The 26,127-nt window shown below is 37.3% G+C and overlaps 1 protein-coding gene across 1 annotated transcript in view; it reads right to left on the reverse strand.

Moving 5' to 3' along the window:
- The window catches only part of CC2D2B (coiled-coil and C2 domain containing 2B), a 104,055-nt gene that overhangs the window by 49,589 nt on the left and 28,339 nt on the right, over window positions 1-26,127 (reverse strand). Inside the window, 8 exon segments of the mRNA XM_060111475.1 lie at window positions 2,532-2,624; window positions 8,954-9,157; window positions 10,309-10,447; window positions 14,815-14,962; window positions 16,111-16,261; window positions 18,909-19,086; window positions 21,383-21,498; window positions 21,694-21,802. Coding sequence (XP_059967458.1) covers window positions 2,532-2,624; window positions 8,954-9,157; window positions 10,309-10,447; window positions 14,815-14,962; window positions 16,111-16,261; window positions 18,909-19,086; window positions 21,383-21,498; window positions 21,694-21,802 — 1,138 coding nt within the window.

Raw genomic sequence — 26,127 nt, forward strand, 5'->3', positions numbered from 1 at the left:
TAATTCCTAAGAATTACCCTGCCATGTGGGGAACAAATTGTTTCCTTTGAAGGTGAACCACACCCCTCCTCCCTCTGACCCCATCATTGTGCTTGAGCCTTCTCACTTGTGCTTTCTCTCTCTGTCTTTCTCTCTTTCCCTCTCCCTCTCCCTTACTCCCTTGCTATCACACAGACTGAGCTCCTTGCTGTTCCCCCCATAGGCCATGCATATTCCTTCCTCACAGTTTTCACATGTGGTTCCATCAGCCTGGAATGTTCTTCTCCCAAAAAACCTCCATGGCTAGATCCTTGAGTTCACTTCAGGTCTTTTGCTGAAGCGTTAGCTTCTCTTTCCTTGATCTAAGGAAGGCTTTCCCTTATCTAAAATCACACCTGACCCCCCCACCCCCATACACACTCCTGTCCTCTCTTCCTACTTCACTTGTCATAGTGCATATCACTTTCTAACATACTAATGTTCTGTTCATTATCTGACTTCCTCCACCAGAACGACCTCCTCTAGGAGGCCAGGGATTTTAGTCTATTTTGTTTACTGCTGTAATTCCAGTGTCTAGTATAATGACTGATTCATAGCAGGTGCCCAATAAGTATTTATTGAGTAAATTAATGAAAGGGATAGGTTGAGGAGAAGCACTGGCCTCTTAGATGCAAATATTTCAGCAAAACTTTATCTAGCAATCCTTGAGACTGCTGGGACTTTACTGCTCCAATCCCGGCCTCAGCGACCACTGACCCCAGTAACACAGCAGGAAGTGTAATGCATATAACTCACAGTCCCTCCCACAGCAGGATTTAAACACGATGGCCCTATTAGGCCTCCAGTGTCAAAGCAGGATTCCAGTACCTGTAATTAAAGTAATTATCCCTTGAACTTGTAGTTTTAAACTATCCTGAGATAGCAAAGAAGTCTTCACAAGAAGGTGAAACCCAATCACACAATGTTCTTAAAACTCCTTCCCAGGATTCCTATATGAAAGTCAAGAATCCTCAGACACTTGCTCTCTTACCACCTTCCTGATCTTTTGCTGCCCTCCCTTCTGGGCTTCCTCATACACCAAAAAAAGAGAAGGCATAAGAAGGATATGTATTCTCTTTTCTTATGAGTAAGAACACCTCTTTATTTCCTAAGACATAAATATCATTATTAAATCACATCTCAACTTAAAAATATATATGTGGAGCTAATGAAGAAGGTGTAGGAGGGGCAAGAGTGAGTGGAAAAAGTCTGCCAGCGATAAAGAGGAGGTGCTCTTTCAGGCTACAATAGATATAGTGGTCTGCATTTCCACCACACTTCCATAGGAACAGAGTACAAACTAGCATAGCCCTTGAGGTTCTATCTTATTTGCCCCTTACTTCAGAAGTAAAGCAAGGCAGACATTGTTATTGTCTGTTTGTTTTGTTTTTTTTTTGCGGTACGCGGGCCTCTCACTGTTGTGGCCTCTCCCATTGCGGAGCACAGGCTCGGGACGCGCAGGCTCAGCGGCCATGGCTCAAGGGCCCAGCCGCTCCGTGGCATGTGGGATCTTCCCGCACCGGGGCACGAACCCGTGTCCCCTGTATCGGCAGGCGGACTCTCAACCACTGCACCACCAGGGAAGCCCTATTGTCTGTTTTTATAGAACAATAAGGCAGGACTCAGTGCATAGATTACCCGCCCAATGACAAACAGGATGGTCAGAACAGGTCTTCACATACCTGCCTAGGGATCTTCTAGTCACACAAGGTTGCTTCTCTCCTGTCTCCACAAGGGATTTGTATGTATCTCTTAGATCTTTCCATGGCTCTCTGCTTCTTTTCAAGTTACCCTAAAAGGCTGCTCTGGTGCCCAATAGCAAAGGTTATAGATTCTACTCTTGCAGAAGTCTTAGAAACCTCCTCAGCCTTCAATTTTATCCCTTACCTCATTAATTGTTCAAACATTTCTCAACATTTTCTGAGTGAAGAGCACTGTGCTGGGCATTATGGATCTATATACATATAGTCGCTGGAGCGATGAGGGGTCAGTAGAAAGAAATCAGGAGGGAAATTCAGTGAGGGATTCCACCTCAAACCTGGTTTAGGCTTTGTTAGGGTGTTCTGTCTCCTAGTAGCTCCTCCACCCCTTTGTCCCGTGAACTGCTCTGGTGTACGGCATTATGAGTTATTAATAAAACTAGGGATTCTGGCAAAATGCTGGCGTGCTTCCCAAAGTGAACTTTTAGGGTCAAAAAGAGATGGGAAGTCTTTAACGTTCATTTGTAAACGGAAACAGTTGGGATATGCTTTAATAATGAGTTTGCTGTCAATTGAAGTAACTGCTGCATCAACAATGTACATCAACAGTGTACATTTACAGATGGTCAGTAACTAACTCTGAAAAGGAAGTCTGAATAGAGCAGAAAACCCCTCAGTGATCAGAAAGAGGTGATGAGTAAGCAAGTCTGTCCATCTGACTCTCTGGGAAGAGTATAGTACTGTGCATCCAGCAGACCAGTTTTCACAAAAGTAAATTCAAACATATTGATAAAACTATTTTGTTGTTGTTACCTTTTTCAGAAAATTGGCAGAATTAATCCTTTGTGCGGTAATAGGATTCATATCTGAAATGGACATATCCTTCTCTATCTGACTTTCATATTCCTATAAACAGAGAATTAAATTAGTTTCACTTATTGAATGTAACAGAGTTTAGATATGATACACTGCAATAAAATATTAACTACTCATTTCAGTTCATGTGTAGGAGATATTGGCAACACTCTGGAACTGAGAGGAGAGAAAACTTCTTTTAGATTCTCCCAATGAGAATTAGGTAAGAACACATATTTTGTTTGCTTCTAGGAGGAGGTCCATTCATCTTTTAAAACTGAGTAATGATTGAGAAAAAATTTGCGATTGAGAAAATTATAAGAAAATGTAGGGCTTCCCTGGTGGCGCAGTGGTTGAGAGTCCGCCTGCCAATGCAGGGGACACGGGTTCATGCCCCGGTCTGGGAAGATCCCACATGCCGCGGAGCAGCTGGGCCCGTGAGCCATGGCCGCTGAGCCTGCGCGTCCGGAGCCTGTGCTCCGCAACGGGAGAGGCCACAACAGTGAGAGGCCCACATACCGCAAAAAAAAAAAAAAAAAAAGAAAATGTAAAGACGATTGACAACTATTCTTCATGCATGCATATACCTGGTAATCACTAGAAACAAAAGAAATGGAAAGTGGTAGAGTATAAGGGTCAAGAGAGTGGGCTTTGGAGGCCATAGTCCTGGATTCAAGTTGGCCCTGCCATTTACTAACTTTGTGGTTTGGGAAAAAGACAATTAACTACTGCAGACCTCAGTTTCCTCTTTTGTAATAATTATAATATTACTGTTATTAATATGTCACAGGATTGCTGTGAGATTTAACTGAAACAATATCTATAAAGTGCATGGCATACAGTAAGTAGTCAAAATATGCTGACCATAATCAATAACTTTAATTTAACATCCAGCAGTTGGTATAAGATTATTTGTCAGGATGATTCATCTATATAATTTAGAATAAATTGCATCTGTTATATCTGCATTTGTGGGATACTTTCCTAACTGCACACTGAAATCATTTTACATTATAGAGAGCATTAAAGATGACACAAAAATTATGAAGTATCTCTTATCTTAAGTAGATAAATTATCTGAAAGTAATTTATTTGTTTTTCTAATTATCCACAAGAAATCTTGAAATTAATCCTGTTGACAAGTAACAACTTTTTACCTAAGGATATATTATATTACTATTTCATATCACTTTATTTATTTTAAAAGTACTAATTTATAGGAGTTACTTAAATACTCTGGATATTGGGCCTCCCTGGTGGCGCAAGTGGTTGAGAGTCCGCCTGCCAATGCAGGGGATACGGGTTCATGCCCCGGTCTGGGAGGATCCCATATGCCGCGGAGCGGCTGGGCCCGTGAGCCATGGCCACTGAGCCTGCGCGTCCGGAGCCTGCGCGTCCGGAGCCTGCGCGTCCGGAGCCTGTGCTCCGCAACGGGGGAGGCCACAGCGGTGAGAGGCCCGCATACCGCAAAAAAAAAAAAAAAAAAAAAAAAACCCAAAATACTCTGGATATTAATTTTATTAATTAATATATAATTTGCAAATATCTTTTCCTAATCTGTGGGATTTAAACTTTAATATTATCAAGTTTATTAATCTATTTCTTTATAATTTATACTTTTTGTGTTTTGTTTAAGAAATACTTTCCTGCCCAAGATTAAGATATACATTTAAAGTTTTGCATTTCATGTGTATTCTTCATTACACATGGTATTTATTTCTTTTGTGAGGTCTGAATCTAATTTTACACCATTCAAAAATGTTTTATACGGGCCTCCCTGGTGGCGCAGTGGTTGAGAGTCCGCCTGCCGATGCAGGGGATACAGGTTCGTGCCCCGGTCTGGGAGGATCCCATATGCCGCGGAGCGGCTGGGCCCGTGAGCCATGGCCGCTGGGCCTGTGCGTCCGGAGCCTGTGCTCCGCAACGGGAGAGGCCACAACAGTGAGAGGCCCGCATACCGCAAAAAGAAAAAAAAAAAAAAAAAAGTTTTATAATTCTCTCCATTAAGTTTTTGTACATGTTTTGTTCAATATATTCCTATGAATCTAAGAGTTTTTATTGCTACTGTAGGGTGTATCTTTGTTAAGTTACATTTTTAGTGGGTTTTTGTTGGTGTATAGAATGCTATTTATTTTTTGTTTTTAATTTTTCCTCAAGTTTTTCAAACATACAGAAAATTAGAAAGAATGTTAAAATCTATGCACCTACACTTTAGATTAAGTAATTAATATTTTGCCATGTTTGCTTAATCTGTTTCTTTTGTTTTCTTTTTTTTGGCTAAATATCTCAAAGTATAAATTACAGACACCATGACACTTCATTCCTAAATAAATACTTCAGCATGAATCTCCAAAAACTAAGGACACAACCACAGTGCCATAATCACAGACAACAAAACTAACGATTTTCCAATATATCTATTATTCAATTATCAATATTACATAATAGTCCAATATCCAAATTTCACCAATTGCTGTTTTTTCACCATATATATTGTATATCTCCATATATATGTAATATATATATTCTCTTCAGATTTTTTTCCCATTATAGCTTATTACAAGATATGGATAAAGTTCACTGTGCTATAGAGTATGACCTTGTTGTTTATTTATTCTATATATAGTAGTTTGTATCTGCTAATCCCAAACTCCTAATTTATCCCTCCCCACCCCCTTTCCCCTTTGGTAATCATAAATTTGTTTTCTATGTCTATGAGTCTGTTTCTGTTTGTAAATAAGTTCATTTGTATCATTTTTTTACATTCCACATATAAGTGGTATCATATGATATTTTTTTCTTTCATCTTATTTTATTGAGAACAAGATTTACATGAGAGAGCCAAATGCTGGCTTTACAAAATTCTAGAAAATTGCTATTGATTCCAACCTGGAAATTCCTAGCAAACCTAATACCGTCAAGGGATGTATGTGTATGAGCACATAATTGCACAGCTCTCTTTTTAAGACTTTGTAATGCATTTCCTAAATTGAAGGTGATATCATATGGTATTTGTCTTTCTCTTTCTGACTTACTTCACTTAGTATAATAATCTCTAGGTCCATCCATGTTGCTGTAAATGGCATTATTTCATTCTTTTTATGGCTGAGTAATATTCCATTATATACATATACCACATCTTCTTTATCCATTCATCTGTCAATGGACACTCAAGCTGCTTCCATGTCTTGGCTATGTTAGATGGTGCTGCTATGAACATTGGGGTACATGTATCTTTTTGAATTAGAGTTTTCTCTGGATGTATGCCCAGGAGTGAGATTGCTGGATCACATGGTAACTCTATTTTTAGTTTTTAAAGAACCTCCATACTGTTCTCCATAGTGACTACACAAATTTACATTCCCACCAACAGTGTAGGAGGGTTCTCTTTTCTCCACACCCTCTCCAGCATTAATTTAATTTGTAGACTTTTTGATGATGCCCATTCTGACTAGTGTGAGGAGGTGCCTCACTGTGGTTCTGATTTGCATTTTTCCAATAATTAGCAATATTGAGCATCTTTTCATGTGCCTGTTGCCCATCTGTATGTCTTTGAAGAAATGTCTATTTAGGTCTAAAAATGATGACTTTTTAAAGAGATCAAAATGCAACAGAGAGAAACAGTTGTACTTGTTAGCCAGTTGGCCCACATTCCAAATTTGTCTGATTGTTTCTTTGTGGTGTCATTTAACTTGTTCCTTTATTCCTCATCTTTCTTGTAAACAAATTAGAGGAGGAGGAGGAGGAGGAGCGGAGAAGGAGGGGGGAGGAGGAATCGGGGAGGAGGATGAGGGGGAGGGGGGAGTAAAAGGGAGGGAGGAGGAGGAGGAAGGGGACAGGCTGAAGATGTCTCCGGGAATGTGGGATCTTAGCTCCCTGACCAGGGATGGAACCCGCACCCCCTGCATTGGAAGGCGAAATCTTAATCACTGGACCACCAAGGAAGTCCCTTGGGCATTTAAAAGGAGCATATTTTTTCCTTCCTTAAGTCTGTTAATGTGGTAAATTATATTAATAGATTCCTTAATTAGATTAGTTTAGCTCTGTTATCTGGAAATAAACCCTACTAGATTATGGTGTATAATTATATATTTATACATAATATATTGCTTTTTGATTTGATAAAATTTTATTAGTAATTTCACATCTATGCTCATAAGTGAAATTGACCTAAAATGATCATGTTTTGCTTTCTTTGTCCAATTTGGCATGAAGGTCATCAACCTCAGAAAATGAGTTGGGTTGCTTTCCCTCTTTTTGTGTTCTCTCAATAGTTTGTATAAGATAAGGAAAGTTAGCAAAGCCCCTAGTTTCAGAAGCAGAAATTCTTCCTTTTTTATGATGTTATATCCTCAATTATGCTGAGCATTGTACTTTGCCCATAGTAGTTTATGGAACTGTAGAATTAAATTCAATCATTGAGAGAAACAGGAGGAAACTGAATAACTTTTCAGCCATTCTAAGCCAAGGTCTTCCCACTGCAGTTTACTAACTGAAATTCCTAAGGTCTCAAAACAGATGAATCACAATTAAAAGTTGAGCAATGCTTTCCAAAGCCAAATATCAATTGGTCTGTTTGTGAATACATCTTATTTCTACTCACCCATGTTTGTGAAAATAATGAATAATCTATGACTATAATAGTCATATGTGCTAACTGGTGGTGCCATGATATTAGCATTGAAAAATCATTAATTTGCATTTCCTCTTTCACCTCTGAGCCACACCAAAAGAAATTCTCAGACAATCCACTTGGTTCATCCACGAGTGTCTTCCCACTATTACTTGAGTTTTAAATGTAATGAGTCCTGTATAGTTTTGTTTGTGTCTCCTCTATATTAGGGTATAACAGCTAAAGGATGGCTGAGTGGCAACAACAAGAAAAAAACATAAACCTTTTTATAAGTAACTTTTACTATTTTTACTATTAAGTGGCTTGCTGCTATTTCCCTTCAGTCCAGAATCAAATGAAAACAAATATCAAAAAGTTTATCCATTTTTTATCAATTGATAATAATTCACCAGAGTTAATAAACTTGTTATAACCAATTTTAGTATAAGGCATTCACTCTTTCTGACTTATAAGATGTATAAACCTCAATATCCTTCATCAGCATCTGCTATCTTTAAGTTGGCTGACATCACCCTACAGTGGTAATTCTACTACACAGGCATTTTCTTCAGAGATGGAACACTGGTTTCTTTCTTCTTGAACCATCTCTTTGCAAGCACGAGTGTTAGGATTAGTACAATTGTTTTTTTCTACAGGAATTAGCTCTTATAATTCCATTCTTTTAAGCCTAGTGGAGTGCTGGTAAATGTTTAACAGCCAGTTTTCTGGGAGTGGGAGGGGAAGCCCCAATTTGCAGCATTTGCTGAGTTATGGTGTAGACATTCTCCCAGCAATACATTTAAAGCAACCAACATGAAATCACTGAAGGTGGAGCAGGGAAGAGATGCACACAACAGGCTCTTAACAGCTGGTGCCAGCAGGCTCCAGCACACCATCACTACACAGCATAAGATGAACTTTTCTTTCTTTCTTTTTTCCCCACATTTTAAAGTTTCTGAAATTGAGATGTGCTTTACAATCAAGTATGTTTAATGTGGTAGTGTTTCTCTCCCTTATCCCCCAAAGTTGCTATTAAATTGGTGATACATTTTACAATAAAAACCACAATATTTACGTAAATTTATAATACACTTAAAGGAGTCTGGCTGTGAAATAGGTTGTTGGGACAACTAAGTTGCAAAGTTAAGCTAAGGACTTTCTGAAATTTGGGAAAGCTATACGTTTTTAATGCCTAAAGAAAAGGGGATCCCCAAAAAATCAAGAAAGAAAAATTCCCATGAAACAAGCTCGACTTAATTGTGAAAGAGAAAGTATTATCAACATGGACATGACTGTTGCCTATCCATGTCCAACATGTTGCCTAATATGTCCAACAAAACATATTGTTTCAAACAACTGAATATAACAACAACAAAAAAGAGACTCACAGATATAAAGAACAAACTAGCGGTTACAAGTGGGGAGAGGGAAGTGGGGAAGGGCAATATAGGGGTAGAAGATTAAGAGGTACAAACCATCATCTATAAAATAAGCTACAAGGATATGTTGTACAACACAGGGGATATAGCCAATATTTTATAAGTAACTATAAATGGAGTATAACCTTTAAAAGTTGTGAATCACTATATTGTACACCTGTAAAACTTATATAAATATTGTTCATCAACAATACTTCAATTTAAAAAAAATTTAAGAGGGGAAAATTGTTGTCTACAGATTATCAGTTTAAAAAAAATTAAGATAGATTTAAAGCAGCAAAACATTAACTTATCATAGAATTAACTACATTCAAATAGAAACCAAGTACCTGGAAGAGTAAATCTGGAATCTCTCTGTCATACAGGGGCATTTGCGGCAGAAGGAAAACATCTAATTGACCTGCATTTCTAAGTTGCAATAGCCGGAAACGTTTACTCTTTTTCATTTCCTCTTCAGAAACAAAGTTAAATTCATCTTGCAACTGTTTGAGACGAAAATACTTTGGAATATCCTGTTCTTTATGTTTCATGTACTATAAAACACCAATAATGTAAAGTCTTTACTTAAAATATTAATTTTTTAAAATTCAAGAATTATTTCAAAACAGTTTTTCCCCCTAACTGTGAGATATGAGAGTTGCAATAGAAATAGGAAATGGAGCAACTGAATCTGTACAGAAAATCTGAAAAAAAAAAAAAAAAAAAGCAGAATCCGGCCTATGCAGTTTCTCAACCTTTTCCTGGTCATGATTTATACAGAAAATGAAAACATGTGTACTGCACAGCGGGTTAAAAGATGAGAGTTTTTGTGTCTGGTTGCCCTGAGTCGACAGAGGATCAATATTTCTATACACATGTAATCAATTCAGCACATCAGTTGAGAAGCTCTGATCTGAAGAAACTTAATTGCAATAATCTATGCATGCACTGCTTTATTCAATAAATGTAAATGTGAGTACATGGTACATGCAAGGAAAAGTGCTAGCTGCCATAAGAGAGACAAGGATTTACTAGTTGTAGTTCCACAAGGAAAGATAAAGCACATGGACGAATAACTAAGGTAAAAGGCAGAATGGTATTAGAGCCATAAGAGTTTATAAAAAGAAAAAAAGTTAACAGGAGGGCAAGGGAAGAAAAGCCCGTATATAACTGAGGTTGCCAAGGAAGGATTTACCAGACTTGCAGGGTGGGTAAGACAGCTGCTATAGGTGCCCTTCTAAAGAGAGGGAATGACATGAATAAAGGTATGAAGAAAGCCTGTTTGGAGCACACAGAGCAGTTCAGTTGGCTGTAAGAAGGAGTAGCAGAAGTGAATAGATAATAGAGTCTTTGAGGGAAGGAGTGTGTCTATAAATCATCTTTAAAATCCTCAGCATTTAATAATATGGCTGGCATTCAGTAGATGTACAATAGATGTCAGCCTGGATGCAAGATGCACCAAGCAAGGGCTGCTAAATAGTGGCAGAATACCAATCATCAGGCCTAAAGTAGAAATTATTTCAGTTGCTGAATTTCTAACTGCCTTACAATACTATAAACTGGCTGAAAACTCTATCTGTCCTCAGATTTACTTTTAATGCCTCCTAATGCCTAGAAAAATACACTGCAAACTGTGGAGGAGTATGAGAGTGTAGAGCTTAAGAAATAAAATATATTTACAGTACAGATATTTGCTATAACTTACCATAACAAATTCCATTAAATCAGAATATTCTGGATTATTTGGGTCAATTCTGACCTCATTTGCCCATTCAAAAAGCTTCTGTGCATTAATAAGCCATGGAATTCCAGGAACACCTCTTGCATCCACATTCCTTAACACACTAACATAAAGAAAAATATTTTGTGAATTTGTATATAATATGCAGGTGATAAATCTGTTATATGGGATAAAACCTACCCATTCCAGGTATTTAAAGATAAAGCTTATCCTGTGTTTAAGGATAAAACAGAAGGTTTAGATGTGATATCTTTCCTGGTTCTTCTCACTTTCTAACTGTATCATAGCTTTTTTTTTTTTAAACATCTTTTTTGGAGTATAATTGCTTTACAATGATGTGTTAGTTTCTGCTTTATAACAAAGTGAATCAGTTATACATATACATATGTTCCCATATCTCTTCCCTCGTGCATCTCCCTCCCTCCCACCCTCCCTATCCCACCCCTCTAGGTGGTCACAAACCACCCAGCTGTGTATCATAGCTTTTTTTTTTCTTGCAGTACGCGGGCCTCTCACTGTTGTGGCCTCTCCCGATGCGGAGCACAGGCTCCGGACACGCAGGCTCAGCGGCCATGGCTCACAGGCCCAGCCACTCCGCGGCACGTAGGATCTTCCCGGACCGCAGCACGAACCCGTGTCCCCTGCATCGGCAGGCGGACTCTCAACCACTGCGCCACCAGGGAGGCCCTATCATAGCTTTTTGATAAATGTCTACCCCTCCCTTAAGAGACAAGTAAGCTTCTTAAGGGCAAAGTCTGTAAATATTCATCTTTGCTATCTAAAGTCCACAATATAAAAAGAATCTTTAGGCTATATCTTTACAGTTGAAACATAATATAGAGTATGTAATACAATTAACTGGGAAGTATGGGCCAGAAGAATATCTTTGGTCATATGAGGCCATCTTCAGAAGTTAAGAGAGCTATAAAAGATAGGCTAGACTCATAATGCATCCTTAGTGACCTCAACTATAGGCTAAGTGCAGAAGGAATTCAACCCTAAACAGTAAGGGTTTATTTTCAGCCATCAATTATCCCAGTTATTTAACCTCTCTCTTCATAGATAATTTGTTTCATCATGTAGAATTAGAGCAATTTGGACTAGAAGATTTCTAAGATCCTTTCTGAAAAGTACTCAAGAAATATTCCAGACCATAAACTAGGATTCCAGAAATATGGTTCTGACTCAGATTCAGTAATGCCAACCCAAACATGGACATTCATTTTACACTGTCTACTTTCCAGCATTTTACACTGTCTACTTTCCATCAGTATCTATTCATATTTTTATGATAAATCTTTGGAAGCTATTGCTAACAAAGCCAATGCTTGGTATGATAGGATGTTAAACAAAATTACAAATAGGTAAAGCTTGAGTATTCTTCCTTTCTTTAATTCCTATGTCTGCCCTCATATTTAAACTGTTTTAATGTCTTTGTCATAAGAGATATCTAGGGCTTGACACCCTTAACACCATCATGTAACAAATTTTCCTTCTCATGGGAAGATTCTTAGCCCAGGTCCCCTAGAGAACAAAGGCTGAGGTACAGTTTAAATGTCAATGAATAGATTAGTGAGAGAAACTTAGCCCATTATAGCCTAAAAAAATTAGGTTGTAATTGTATTTCAAGGTAGTCTCCAGATTTCTACCTCAGGGGAAGTAATAAAGACCACAGAACATCTCCTGCCCTTGCTATAATGATTCCCCCAGCTGGCCCTACAGGTGTTTAGCTGTGGGCTATGGCAAAATTCCTTGGTCATCTGCGCCCCCTCCTTCACAACCAAATGCTAAGCAAGTAATATAATTCAGTGATATTAAGTATACCCACAGTATTGTTCAACCACCGTAACTATGTACTTCCAGAATTTTTCATCATTCCAAACAGAAATTCTGTACGATTAAACAATAACTCTCCATTCCTCCCTCCCCTCAGCCCCTGGCTTTGTCTCTATGAATTAAGCAAAAAATTTTAAAGTTAGCAGGGAGAAAAGACAATCTACAAAATACTAATGTTTAGACTGATGGCAGACTTTTAAACAGCTGTGATAAATCCCAGAAGATAATGCAACTATAGCTTCAAATAGGGAAAATAAACATCAGCCTCAAATTTTATGCCCATCTAAACAGTTATTCAAGAAGGAGGAAAATATAAATACATTTTCAGATATACAAAGACTAAACAAGCTTGCTAGCCATGAAAACTGAATCATTAAAGGAGCAACTTTCAGCAAGTAAATCCAGAATGAAAGGTGTGGGAGGTAAGAAATGAGGGCAAACATAAAAGTCAATTAACCACGTCAGAAAATAATTAACTAGTGAGTGTAAGAAAAACTGTTTTATGTTTTAAAAGTGTATTAAACAAAAACTCTAGACAACATGGGATTGGAGAGATGTGCCTAATGTTATACTGAAGCATTCTAAGATCTTCTTTTTGTTCACTTCTTTGTCTCTGGCTCTGTCAGTAGTTGATGAATAAATGAATGAATGAGTGAGCGAAACAGTGAATGAACATACTTTCTTTCTGCTCTCCTTTGGCTCCATGCTCTGACTCTCACAAGTCAATCTTGCCTTTTGGAGCACCCATCCCGTTCCTAGAACCACTGCTCCTCACCAGTCCTTGGGCTCCCACAGCTGTAGAGGAGGGGAGTTCTGTAACTTCCTTCTCTGATCTCAGAGGCCCCAACTGTAAAGTTTTACTTCTAGTTCACTTTAGAAAGGACTCTGAACTTTGAAAACCTCTCCTGCAATTCATTCCCTGTTGAAACCTGTCATCTGTTCCAATCTTGCAGAATTACTCTCAATCTTTTATAAATTTGAGTTCCCAACTAACAGGAACTGTTAAGTGCAGCATCACAGAAGCCATGAGACAAGAGACGTCAAGAAGCAAAACGAGGAGGACGGGCCAATGAATATGTCCAGAAGGTCCCTGGTAGCCTTCAGGAATAACTGAGTTGGGTTAAGGATGAAATGTGTGAATTAAAAGTAGAGGCAATGTATGCAGACCAGTAGACCACCCATATGAGGACTTGGGTGGGAAAAACAACCAGAAAGTGTTTTCAGGGTTCAATCAAATGCTTGGATTTTTCTTTGTTTCAAAGCACAGAAGGCTTCTTGGATACAAAAGACTTATAGCATAGGAAACGGAAAAGTTGAAGAAAAGATAAGAAAAGGATATAAATATGTCAGCAGAATCCTAACAGAGACGAAGGAAAGTTCCAAATTACTTGTATAAAAGCTAGCTTTAGAGTGAGGAAAACAAACATCTGACTCCAAGAAAAAGGCAAAGAATAGTATGATGAGGCAAAGATTAAAAATAGCTGCAGTGGGGACTGTGCTAGGGAAATACTAAGAAACACAAGAAAATAATCGTTCGGCGTATTAAAAGCTTATTCACTAGTGCCAAAATGAATTACCCTTATTAATTGTCCATTTTTCCCCTAAAACACCCTGCACAGCCTACCTCACTATCAACATCCTGCACCAGGGTTACAATTTATTATGTTTGTTGTAATAAAAGAATTGCACTTGTTATAATCCATGAACCTATGCTGACCCATCATTATCACTCAAAGTCCATGATTTACATTAGGGTTTACTCTTGGTGTCTTACATTATATGGATTTTGGCAAATACATAATGACATGTATCCACAATTATAGTATCATACAGAGTAGTCTCACTGCCCTAAAAATCCTGTGTGCTCTGCCTATTCATCCCTCTCTCTTCCTAACCCCTGGCAACCACTCACATTTTTTACTGTCTCCATAGTTCTGCCTTTCCCATAATGTCATATAGTTGGATATAGCCATGTTTTTTTAAAAAATATGTGTTTAGATGGAGAGGGGAAATGCTATCTTCTTGTTATCATCATTCACTAATTTTTAAACGATGGGATCTTTTGGTCCTTTATATTTACCATCTTACTCAAACATAGCACAATAGGTAAGCCAGCATTATCATCATTTTTATAGAATTTTACTTTACTTCTAGTAATCCTGTTTGTGGATGTGGTCTAGCAGTTAATCCCAATTCCTCTAGGAAGTCCTGGGATATAGATGAAATTTCTATGTCCAGCAATTTCTTCCAGCAAATTGATAATGCAAAAAATGATTCTTTCATAATCCAGAATGATTGGGAGATATAAAGGTCCCAGAAGTAAAATCCTTCGGAATCTTGGCCTTTGCCTACAATTTAAGGACTGTGGAACTTCCTCTCTCATCATCCATGTGGCTCTAATCCTAAGCATTGAAGAGATACATTCTCTTACATACAAAGATACTTATTGTCTTAGTAGAGTGACTATAAATAAAATCAATAAATATTTTACATATTTATAAATACAAATAAAAAATAAAGCAACATCCAAGTAAACTAAACTGTTCCTACTGTTTCTAGAATTTTCCCTTTTTAGGTCTTGTGTGATGCTTTGCTGAGGATTGGCATTATTTTTCAAGCATAAACATTTATTACCTGCAGTAAGCAGATCGTAATGACTGTGACATAGGTGTCAGAGGAACACCATTTTCATCTAAGGCCCATGATAGAGAATAGCTTAGTTTTCCTGAAGTCAAAAGACAAAGTTCTTCAGTTCCGTTTCCCTCAAGAAGAAAGGGCACATCTATTTATAAAAGGCATTAAAAACAAATGAATATTTGAGCACATTACAGTTTTTTTCCAGACTTTTACTTGTGGAACCTCAGGAACACAAAGTTTATGTTGACCACAGGCTCTAATCTTAGAGCTCTCCCTCACCTCACATCTAAGATCCCTCAAGGTAGACTGCTTCAAACAGACTACCAAAGAGAGAGGAACATATTTATCTGAACACAGCAGTTTTTAACCCATTCTTTCTGGGAGTGGCTGCCAGCAAGAAAAATATATTGGCAGCAGAAAAAGAGCTACTGTTTGTCTCCTTTCCTACATTCTTGAGTGTTCCCCCTCTCCTCATCTTCCTTCTGTCTCCAGAGAGCTTAACGATACTCCTTGAAACTTCTGCCAAGTTCCTAGTGCTCCCTAAATTTTTCACTCTTAAGTCTTTTCTCCTGGGTCTCCACAACCCTATTTTCTGCTTCATCTGGACTCTGTCTAAGCAGACTACATTCCTCCCTCATTTTCTGTTCTCCCCTGGTTCCTTTGCCTACTTATTGTCTTCTCTCTCCTCCTTGCTCACTCATTCATACTCCCTTTCTTTTTACCAGCTGGATGCAGCAATTGCAAAACCCCTAGGAAGGTGAAAGAGAAGGGAGCTGGGGGAGAAGAGAAATGACAGCATTCTGGCAGACATGCTAACTTAAATTTAATTGCAGGAGGAGTAAAATCAATTGAACAACAATAAACAGAAACATCACTTCTTCTTTCCTCTCTCCTTTACCTCTTCCTTTCTCTCTCTTTCTCTTCCTCCCTCCCCTATTCAGTTCAAAGATGAATCAACCTGTCCTGGAGCATCTTTAAGATTTACGAAAGGAGAGGCAGAGGCAGAGCAGCCTACCCATTCAGGAGTGGAGCTCACATTCCAGAGAGCATAGCGCCCTTGTCTCAGATGTCCTAGGGAAAGCAAAGGGGCTAATCCCGAATTTTAGATATCCCAAAGATCTGATTCAAGTCAAAGTTTTAAAAATTAGTTTAATGTCTGGAAGAAGAACTTAATTCACTTTAGCCTAATACTGTAAATATAGGATTCTTTATTCATATAAATGACCCAGGGTCATTTAGGATATGGAACTCATGAAGAAAATAGGAGGGAAGAAACATTTTTAATAAACTTACTGCTTCCCACTTCTCCATATGCAGGTATGACCAGCTTATCAGAGCTAAATTCTACATATTCCAAAACAGTTTTGCTTTTTAGCTCTGTGTTTTTAGGTAAGGGTAAATATAGTTTTGCCAATAAGCTTGTCCTTTTACTTATTTCATAAACCTAAATATAAAAGAAATGGTTGATAAATCACTGAAAGTACAAAATAGAAAAAGAACTAAAATAAAGATCATCACTAACATAATTCTTTTAAAAATACTAGAATGTAAAATAGGTATTGCTCTATAGAATTTGATCCACATGATTGTGAGAAAAGTAGATAACCCTATGTGTTTAAAAGCATAATGCCTTTTATGGTTTCAAAGAAAATCAACTGAATAAAAGGACTACAAATACAGTTCTGTGAATATATTACATATAACACAATACCCAAATAACTTACTTTTGTGTAGCAGTTTTAAAATTCTTTATCTCATTTAAACCTGATAAAAATTATAGGAAATAGGTATTATTCTTCCCATTTTGTAAATGAAGAAATGGAGTCTCTATATGAAACTATATTAATTTTTATTAAAAGGGATAGAAACCCAGGTAAAGTGCTTAAGAAAAGGGGAGATTTGTTAGCTCATGAAATCCAAGGACAGTTAAACAAGCTATGGGGCAGGGAAGGGAGGAAAAGTCCCAGAAGGAGTAAGAGAGGTGCTGAGGAGACTGTTCCATAGATGTCCACTGGGTACTAACCCAGGTCTTCTGATTCTGTATGCTGTGCTTTCTACTATAGTTCCATCACTGCCATAACTACAAACCTAAATTTTTTTCAATAGAAAAATCTTATTTTGACTTATACTGTGTTATCAGTGTTTGGGGAAACAGTGATATGTGTTCTAAGAAGAAGGAAATCAAGGAGGGGTAAATGCCCCATGAAAGATAAAAAAGAATGTACCAATCAAAAGGATAGTTGATTAACCAAGAAAGCAGGGGAAAAGGAAAGACAAAGAGGCAAATATTTTTCTGGTCATCTAAATACTGTCCCTGTAAGAGTGAATTTAACCCAACACATTGGTCTCTTTGACAAAGGCATCCCTAATAAAGAAAGGTTGTAGGGGTTATAGCTAATGGACTTAAAGTATTTAGGTCTGTGAAAAAATTTTCTTACTGTAAATTAGTAAATTGACTAACTAAGAAGAGACAATGAACTGATAAATATATTCAAATATTGAATTGGCATTCTGATTTTACACATCGTCCTTGTATATTTATTTAGGGTACGTAGATGCATTCTCATGGAACTGTTAAATCCAGTTTCTGAGACTGCAGAGCTGGAGGCCAGATCCTAGATGGTAGCAAATGTAAAGGTAGCGAATTCTACCTGGAATCTCCCCAGAGACAGACTTGTCTCCTAATGGAAGCTATCAACACCACTGTGTGGCTGAGATGGAGTGTGAAGAATGAAAATAGGCATTAAAAGTGGAGAAAGTAGAATATTCAAAACTCTAAGTAGGAAATTGCAAGAATATATGGAAAAAACAAGCAGTTCAGTTTGGCTGAAGTGAAGAAAGAGTAAAGAAGAATAGTAAGAAGAAAATTAGAAATGTAGGTTAGAATCTGTTAGTCTAGGGCATATAGATTTATTTAGCAAGTTTTGCACTGCTAATGGTGTGATTTATCCCTAGATAGATTCCTTTCTTTCGCTGCCTCTTGTTTTGTTAAGATCATGTGCTAATTCATGGGATGATGAGGGATTCAAAATACACACTTATCTATTTTGGGAGGGGGCAGATTTTAAATTTCAAGTGGTTGGATTATTATATCACAATTTATTTTAGGTACAATAGTAGGAAAGTGTAGTCAGTATATTTTTTAGATAGAAATTTCAACAGAGGTGCATTTTAAGATGATAGTAACTTGACAGCTCAGATGAACAAAATGAATACAGCTTTTGATCAGCGATAGCACAAAATTATTTTAGGCATTAAAAAATAACTGATTTAGATTTGTAATAATAATCTTCTCCCCACACCTCAAACTCCACCCCACACTCACATACACAAATATTTTTATTTTTACTTTTATTTATTTTTATTTTTTTGTTGGGGTATAGTTGTTTTACAATGTTGTGTTAGTTTCTACTGTACAGTGAAGCGGAATTCCCTGTGCTAAACAGCGGGTTCTCATTAGTTAACAAATCTTTATTCCCTCCTAACTTTTCTTTCGGCTCTAGGTGCAAGTTTAACCCTTATATTAACCATCAAGACTTCTTATCTAAACTCCTTTACTGTCTCTAATTTTTCTCCATCATCCTATCTTCTTCTTCTTTTAGTGAAGGGATTCTTAGGGTGGGGTGTTTGGGCAGGAATCAGGGGTCTGCTCTATGTGTGTTCTTTCATCAGATTCTTAAAGGGATCCAAAATTTTTTTAAAAGATGAACAAATATATCAAGAGACTGAAATCACCAAGTCAAGGTTGGGGCAATTTGGAGAAATCATTCAACACTTACAATAGCTATACTACTCATAGTTTAAACAACCCTCTTCCACCTCACTAACAAATGAATAATAATGCTGCACATCTAGGGTTGGCAAGAACTTTAGCAGAATAGAAGTATTTAGAACAATTACAAATCAAATAATTTTGTACTTACGGCTATTAATAAAAGACTATTGATGAATTATAAATATCTTGTCTACCCATATAGATCAGTCATCTCAATATAAAAGAACTTACTTATCACATATAACAGCAACTAACAAGAAATTTAAAATTATGTATGTCATAAAATAAGATACAAAATTAAATGACAATGGCATACCTCCAAGCAAATTGTTTCAGGCCAATATATTAACTGAATATTGAAAATTTGTTGAAACATGACTTTAAAATCAAACTGTAGGGGAGATACTGAAGTGCAAGAAACTTGTTTATTGTTGTATAATATTTTAATAAAATATTTAAGCTTCTGAATTTTGGTTCTCCTCTTTTGTTCGTGCCTAAAAATTAAATAAACCTTTAATGGACCCTTGAAAAGCAAACCAGATATAAAATATTATTCTTTTCAAAATGTACCTCAACATGTTAAAATATGATCATTTTAGAGGACAAATAATATTTGAGCCCAATAACATTTGCCTATATGTGGATAAAAGCCTTTCCTACTCCTCAAATGTTTTTTTAAAAAGACATTTACTCAAAAATACAAAAAGAACTAAAATTAAGGTACCATAAATCATTCAGCTATTTTACTAAATTATAACTTAAAGAGATTATAGCACTTACCCATTATAAGATGTCTTATGAGAGGAGAAAGCTGAGGGACTTAAGAATGGGGGTGGCGGAGCTTGAATCGAGAATTCAAAAATATTTTCTAACTTTTAAAAGACATACACACACACACACACACACACACACACCATGTCTTCAATAACCTCAAGGAGGTGGCTCTAAGTCAATAGGCTTGCTGTGTCCTCCTAAAGGTCTTTGTGAATCTCTTTAGGCTTTAGGTTGTATACCTTTGTTTCCCAGGACATTGTTTCTCTGAACCTAAAGATCAGACAGGAAAGCCAGAGAGGTTACTTTCCTGGGGCTGCTATGAAAACACTTTTTGGGGAAGAAATTGATCCATTCAATGATATGAGACTACCAAAGAGAGTCTTCAATCCATCCATTCATTTGTTCACTCAACCAACATTTACTGAATATCTTCTCAGCTGCAAGGCAACTGACCTAATGATATTTAAGACTTGATCCTGCTTTTCAGAAGGTAGAAGACTAGTTGGAAGATAAGCCATAGGCTGAAAAATAAAATCCCCTTCTGTTCTCCATCCTAATCATCCTATAGGCCAGTATCTCCCTGCCCCCATATCTGCTCATCTTCTCTGTAATCTTCTCAGAGGGTTATGGGACAAAAGATTACTTATTCTTCCTGTCTCCCTGTAGGCCTTTTTTGACCTTCCTCCCAATTACCTTTAAAGAAATAGTTTCATAAAATAAGTCCTCTGAAAGTAGTTTAAATAATGAGCTTATGAAAATTTGTTAATTTGGCATTATATTTATCCTCATGAAATCTTGCCTTTTTCTTCACCTGTAAACTCTTTTTAATTTTTCTTTAATCCCTGTACTCCTTTCACCTCTATCCTTGACATCAGTATATTATTGTTTTCTAGAGAATCAATTCTTATTCAACTGGACATTTTAAATGGATAATGACAGCAATGCCACAACAATAGCTTTGAAAAGATATAAAGCATTATATTGCCTTTTGCCTTGACCTCCACTAAGTTTTAGCCTAGGCTTTCCAGCACAAATATCTTCCTCCTTCTCTTTCTCCTTTTTACTTCCAACTTCCATTTTATGGCTGTTCTCTTGTCCTCATTTAGATAGTCCTTTTGCCTGGGTGTCTTACATAATAAATCATCTTGGGCCCTTTTTGGAAGTAGGTGTAGAACAAATAAAACATTGCTTCACTGCTGCACTTCTCTAGTCAGAAAGAAGGTAATGATAATTGTGCCTTTGTGTTTGCTACTCTTTATGTTCATTTAAAAGTTTAACCACCTATTCATTCGTTAAATGAAGATGAGTATTTATTGGGCACACACTACCTTCCAATACCATGCTAAATGATGCACATTCACAGTACTGAGAGATGAATCTGTACCAAGTGTTCCATGGGACAGAGATGTTGGAAGGTTGTACCTAGTTCAGTGCTCTAAGTTGCTACATCCTCTTTAAGGGAGATGAGATCCAAAGGCTTAGAGATGGGAGAAATGGGGATCGGCATGACATCTGTTTATGCATGGATGTCCTAGGAGTAGGGAGAAAACCTTAAAGCTTCTAGGAAGAAGTCACAACTGAGAAGGAAAGAAGCTTGTATTGTCAAAATAGAAAATTGTCCAGCAGGCCCTTTCTATACCAAACACTTTCTATGAAATCCAGGAGGTCCTTCAACAAACAAAGGTGACCATATAACCTTATTTTTCACAGTGGCCTTATATTCCACCTATCTATACCTGAACAAAAATTACTACCATAGCAAAACAAAAAACAATCATCAAACTAAACTGGGTTATGTCCCACCTCAGTCATGAATTAGAAGTGTGACCCCCATTTCTAAGATGAAGATAATACCATAGAGCTATGGTGGCAATTAAATGTGCAAATATATTTTTTAAACTCAGCATGCTAAGTGCCCAGTATATGGTACTCACTCAAGAAATCTAACGTTATTAAAAAAACAATACAATTACTAGACAATATATAATGAAGAAATAATCCTTTAAAAATGCTTACAGTGAACATCTAGATGAGTCTGTTAATTCTGCTGTGAAAGAAATTTGTGGCATCAAGGTAATTGGATTTCTTTCAATATCTATTTCTTCAAATTCTGAAGCTAAATATGAGAAACTCTAGAAACAGAAAAATAAATATATAATTTATAATGTAAGTTCATTGCTTAGGACAATTATTCTTAAAATTAAACTTTATTTCCTATATTTGTCATTTTCTTGGGTAACTGTTACAAATACCAAGATTTCCTATTCTAACAAACAAATATTATAACTAGTTAAGATGAGTTGAATGTTATTTTGCAATATAAATACCTCCTGTTTCTCCCCAGTCTTAAATGCTTTTCCTTCAGTTTTCTTCTGAGTCTCATACATTTCTGACAATTCTTCTTGTTTTTGTTCATCACATTTATTCATTTTCATCCTTATTAATAATAAATAGAATTATTTAAAGCAGGAATAATGGATTTGAGAGTTGTTAGAGATCTTGCCAACACACACACACACACACACACACACACCACAATTTCTTACATAAAATAATTTTACATCCCAAGGAAATTATCAGTATGATACACACACATATATATGTATATACATAAAACTTCATAAACTTGTTCTTAGTTTTCACAGATTTCTCCCTACTTAGTGTCTTCAGCCTTTTCTAAGGACATCAAGAAACCTCTCTGGTGAGAATGAGTAACCAAGGGGGATGGAAGATATAAATTTAAGGGCACATGCCATGTTTCCTCTCATTTTGCTTCCTCTCATATTTTAAAAAAAATTTTTGGCCATGCCACATGGCATGCAGGATCTTAGTTCCCCAACCAGGGATTGAACCCGTGCCGCCTGTAGTAGAAGCGTGGAGTCTTAACCCCTGGACTGCCAGGGAAGTCCCTCTCATATTTTTTAAGCTGTGAGAACATGAGCATGTGTAAGGGCAGGGCACTATAGGAATATTAAGTGGTAAATCTCAGTTATACTCCTTGGGGTTTATGCATAAACAGTAAGCAGTTCATGACATTACTACTACCACTACCACAACTACCACCCCCACCCCCACCACTAACAACAATGACAACTACTACTACTACTATCACTACTACAACTAGTACCACCACCACCACTACCACTAACAACGACAACTACTACTACTGCTATCACTACTACAACTGGTACCAACAACAACAACTACTACTACCACTACTACAACTAGTACCACCACCACCACCACCACTACCACTAACAACTACTACTACTACCACCACTACTACTACTACCACCACTACTACTACTACTAGTAGCAGCAGCTAACTTTTACATTGTACTTACTAAGCACATGCCAGGCAATATTCTAAGTACTTTACACATATTAACTCATTTAATTCTCACAGCAACCCTACGAAGTAGGTATTACTATTATTCCTCTTCTATTAGTAGTCCAGCAAACCCCAGTTCTCTGGAACCCTTTCAGAAAATAATTGGTCTGGGAGTTGACTTTTTATTCTTTTCAGTTCAAAGTTCAGTTTTTTATTTTTAATCTTTTAAAAAGGAGATTCTTTGATAAGTATTATATGCTCTGTTGGGAATAGAAAATGGTGCAATTGCTTTGGAAAACAGTCTGGCAGTTCCTCAAAATGTTAAGCACTGAGTTACCATATGACCCAGCAATTCCATTCCTAGGTATATACCCAAGAAAAATAAAAACTATATCTACACACATGAGGAGTGACTGCTAATAGGAAGATAGTTCTATGGGGGGGGGTGCCTAAAATGTTATAAAATGTTAATTGTGGTGATGCTTGCACAATGCTGTGAACATACTAAAAACCATTGAACTGTACACTTTAAATGGATGAACTGTATGGTATGTGAATTATATCTCATTATCATTGTAAAATATCATATGCTTTTTGCCTTCTGCAGTAAAATATAGGGAACCTAGTGTAGATACTACCTATATGGGCTAGAGACCAGACTACCTGTGTTGAAGCCCAGACCCATTACTGACACTATGGAATTTGGGCAAGTTACTTAAGTACTCTATGCCTTACTTTTCTCATCTGAAAATTGGGTTGTTATGAGAATTAAATGCACTAATTCATGTAAAGTGCTCAGTCCAATGCTTGGAGTATAACAAACACTCAACAAATATTATTATTGTTTTCCTCTGATTCAGGGTAATCAGTATGAAAGTCAATTAACCTATTGTTTAATCCAATGGCTCTCAAACTTTGTCACATATTAAGATCACCTGGGGATATTTTTAAAGTTCCTGATGCCCAGACCATACTTCATACCAACTAAATCATAATAGTGGTTTTTAGATCTCTCCCAGGTGATTCCAGTGTAGAGTAACTTAGGCAATGTACAGTATTTAGACAATAGGTGTTTTAACAGGCAGTCTCTTTTTGAGGAGATCACTGAGACAGTGACCTTGGTTCCATAGCTTCCTCCTTTCTATTCAGTAGCTCTGGGAAATGACGTGGATTTTCCTGCTTGAATAGATTGCTCTTTCTATATCTTTTAAAAGCCCCTTTGGCAGTTATCTGGATCCCTTCCAGATAAGTAGGAGCCTAACAGAGAACACAGGTGAAAACAATATACAGGAATCTGGGTTCACCGTGCTACTTACCAGTGCTGTGGTTTGGGTTCAGTAGCCAAAATACAACAAGGTCTGTGGCTACTTACCCAGGCAGTTTCTCTAAGTTTAATGTAGTGTTGGTAACATTTGACAAGGAAAATTTATTGCCTGAATGAGAAGACAGGACTATATCCTCAACTTCCTGCTATTTTATTCTGCCACCATCACTTCATCAAACCTGCTCTAATTTCTCAATCAGTAATCTCCATGTGAGGAAATCCAATGAAAATTTTTAGTCCTAGACTTAACTGATACTTCAGAAGCATTAAACACTATTAACCCTCCCTCCTATTTAAAATACTCCCCTTTCTTTGCCTCTGTGGCAAAACACTCTAACTGGTGTTTCTCTGTCCCTCCTCTGGTTTCTCCTCCTCTATCAAGCCATTCAAGGCAGTTTCTCAAGATTTAGCTCTCGGCCCTCTTTTCATCTCATTCTCTACCCTCTTCCTAAGCAGATTCATGCACACGCATGGTTTCAATTACTATTACTCTGCCACAAAATTCAGCATTTTTCTTTCTAGTACAAACCATACATCCAGCTGCCCATTCAGTTGCTTTATTTAGGGATGTCTCAAAAGCTTATCAAATTCGATATGCCCAAAACCAAATATATGAAGAAAAGATAACCTGAGCTTAGTGTCTAGGTCCCAGGTCTTCCTGTCATAAGTACTGTCTTTCACATAGGCCTGGCTACAAGCTTATTCAATTAGTGTTCACAAGGTGAAGGCCTGTGGTGAGGTTGCTGGTGATATACCTAGCCTGGAAACAGAGTTCCCAGGAGCATCTTCAAACATCAGCTTTTATAGTTGATCAGAATGATACTTTGCTCTTTGTAGTGAGGTGGATGGACCTAGAGTCTGTCATACAGAGTGAAGTAAGTCAGAAAGAGAAAAACAAATACCGTACGCTAACACATATATATGGACTCCAAAAAAAAAATGGTTCTCAAGAACCTAGGGGCAGGACAGGAATAAAGACACAGATGTAGAGAATGGACTTGAGAACATGGGGAGGGGGAAGGGGAAGCTGGGACGAAGTGAGAGAGTAACACTGACATATATACACTACCAAATGTAAAATACATAGCTAGTGGGAAGCAGCCACATAGCACAGGGAGATCAGCTCGGTGCTTTGTGACCACCTAGAGGGGTGGCATAAGGAGGGTGGGAGGGAGACGCAAGAGGGAGGGGATATGGGGATGTATGTATGCATAGAGCTGATTCACTTTGTTATACAGCAGAAACTAACACAACATTATAAAGCAATTATACTCCAATAAAGATGTTAAAAAAAAAAAAAAGAATGATACTTTGCTCAAGTGAAATGCCCCATTTTAGGGTAGCTGGGGATAGCTAGTCCTGTGCAGCCAAACTCATCACTGACACTGTGGGGTTTAGTTCAGAAGTCTACAGGAGCAATCTGGAGAGGCAAACCCAAGACAAAGTCCACTGGGAAAGTTGAATGGTAAATGTCAGAAGGAACAAATGCAAAGGGCCTCAAGTGGGATTGGAGTTTAGTAGAATAAGAGTAGGTGGCGAGCAGAAATATTGGTCCAGAGCTACTGTTCTGAACAAGCTTATTGCATCTGTGACTCTCCTTTTCTGAAGAGGGGTTCATAATGCACAAGTGTTATTAGACCGGTTTAAAAGATGAGAGGCAAGTCAGCAAGTTTACATGAATTCAGGAGCCTAAGATAAACAAAGTCCATGCTGGGTTAGGTTTAGAAACTGTCAGAAGCACTCTTGTTAAAAACTACTACAGGAGGAAAAAAAATCAACAAAGCTAAACATCTTTCTTAATTGCCTGAAATTATACTAATCTTTTATAATTTTGAAAAACAAAAGACCCAGGACAACGGCTTGTGGGAGAGAACCAGTTATTTCACTGTGGGTTCACAAACAGCTTAAGAAGTGATTAACAAGCAAAGTTTTAAATTTGTAACTATCTCCTCCACTAGATATGTTTTTGTGACTTACATGTTCCATCTAGAAGTATGATTGCTGGGTCTATGTTTAACTTTATCAAAAAGTGCCAAACTGTTTCCAAAGTAGCTGCGCCATTCTGCATTTCCACCAGCCAGCAGTGAGAGTTCCTGTTGCTTTGCC

Source organism: Mesoplodon densirostris, chromosome 1 (assembly GCF_025265405.1).
Source record: "Mesoplodon densirostris isolate mMesDen1 chromosome 1, mMesDen1 primary haplotype, whole genome shotgun sequence".
NCBI classification, from domain to species: domain Eukaryota; kingdom Metazoa; phylum Chordata; class Mammalia; order Artiodactyla; family Ziphiidae; genus Mesoplodon; species Mesoplodon densirostris.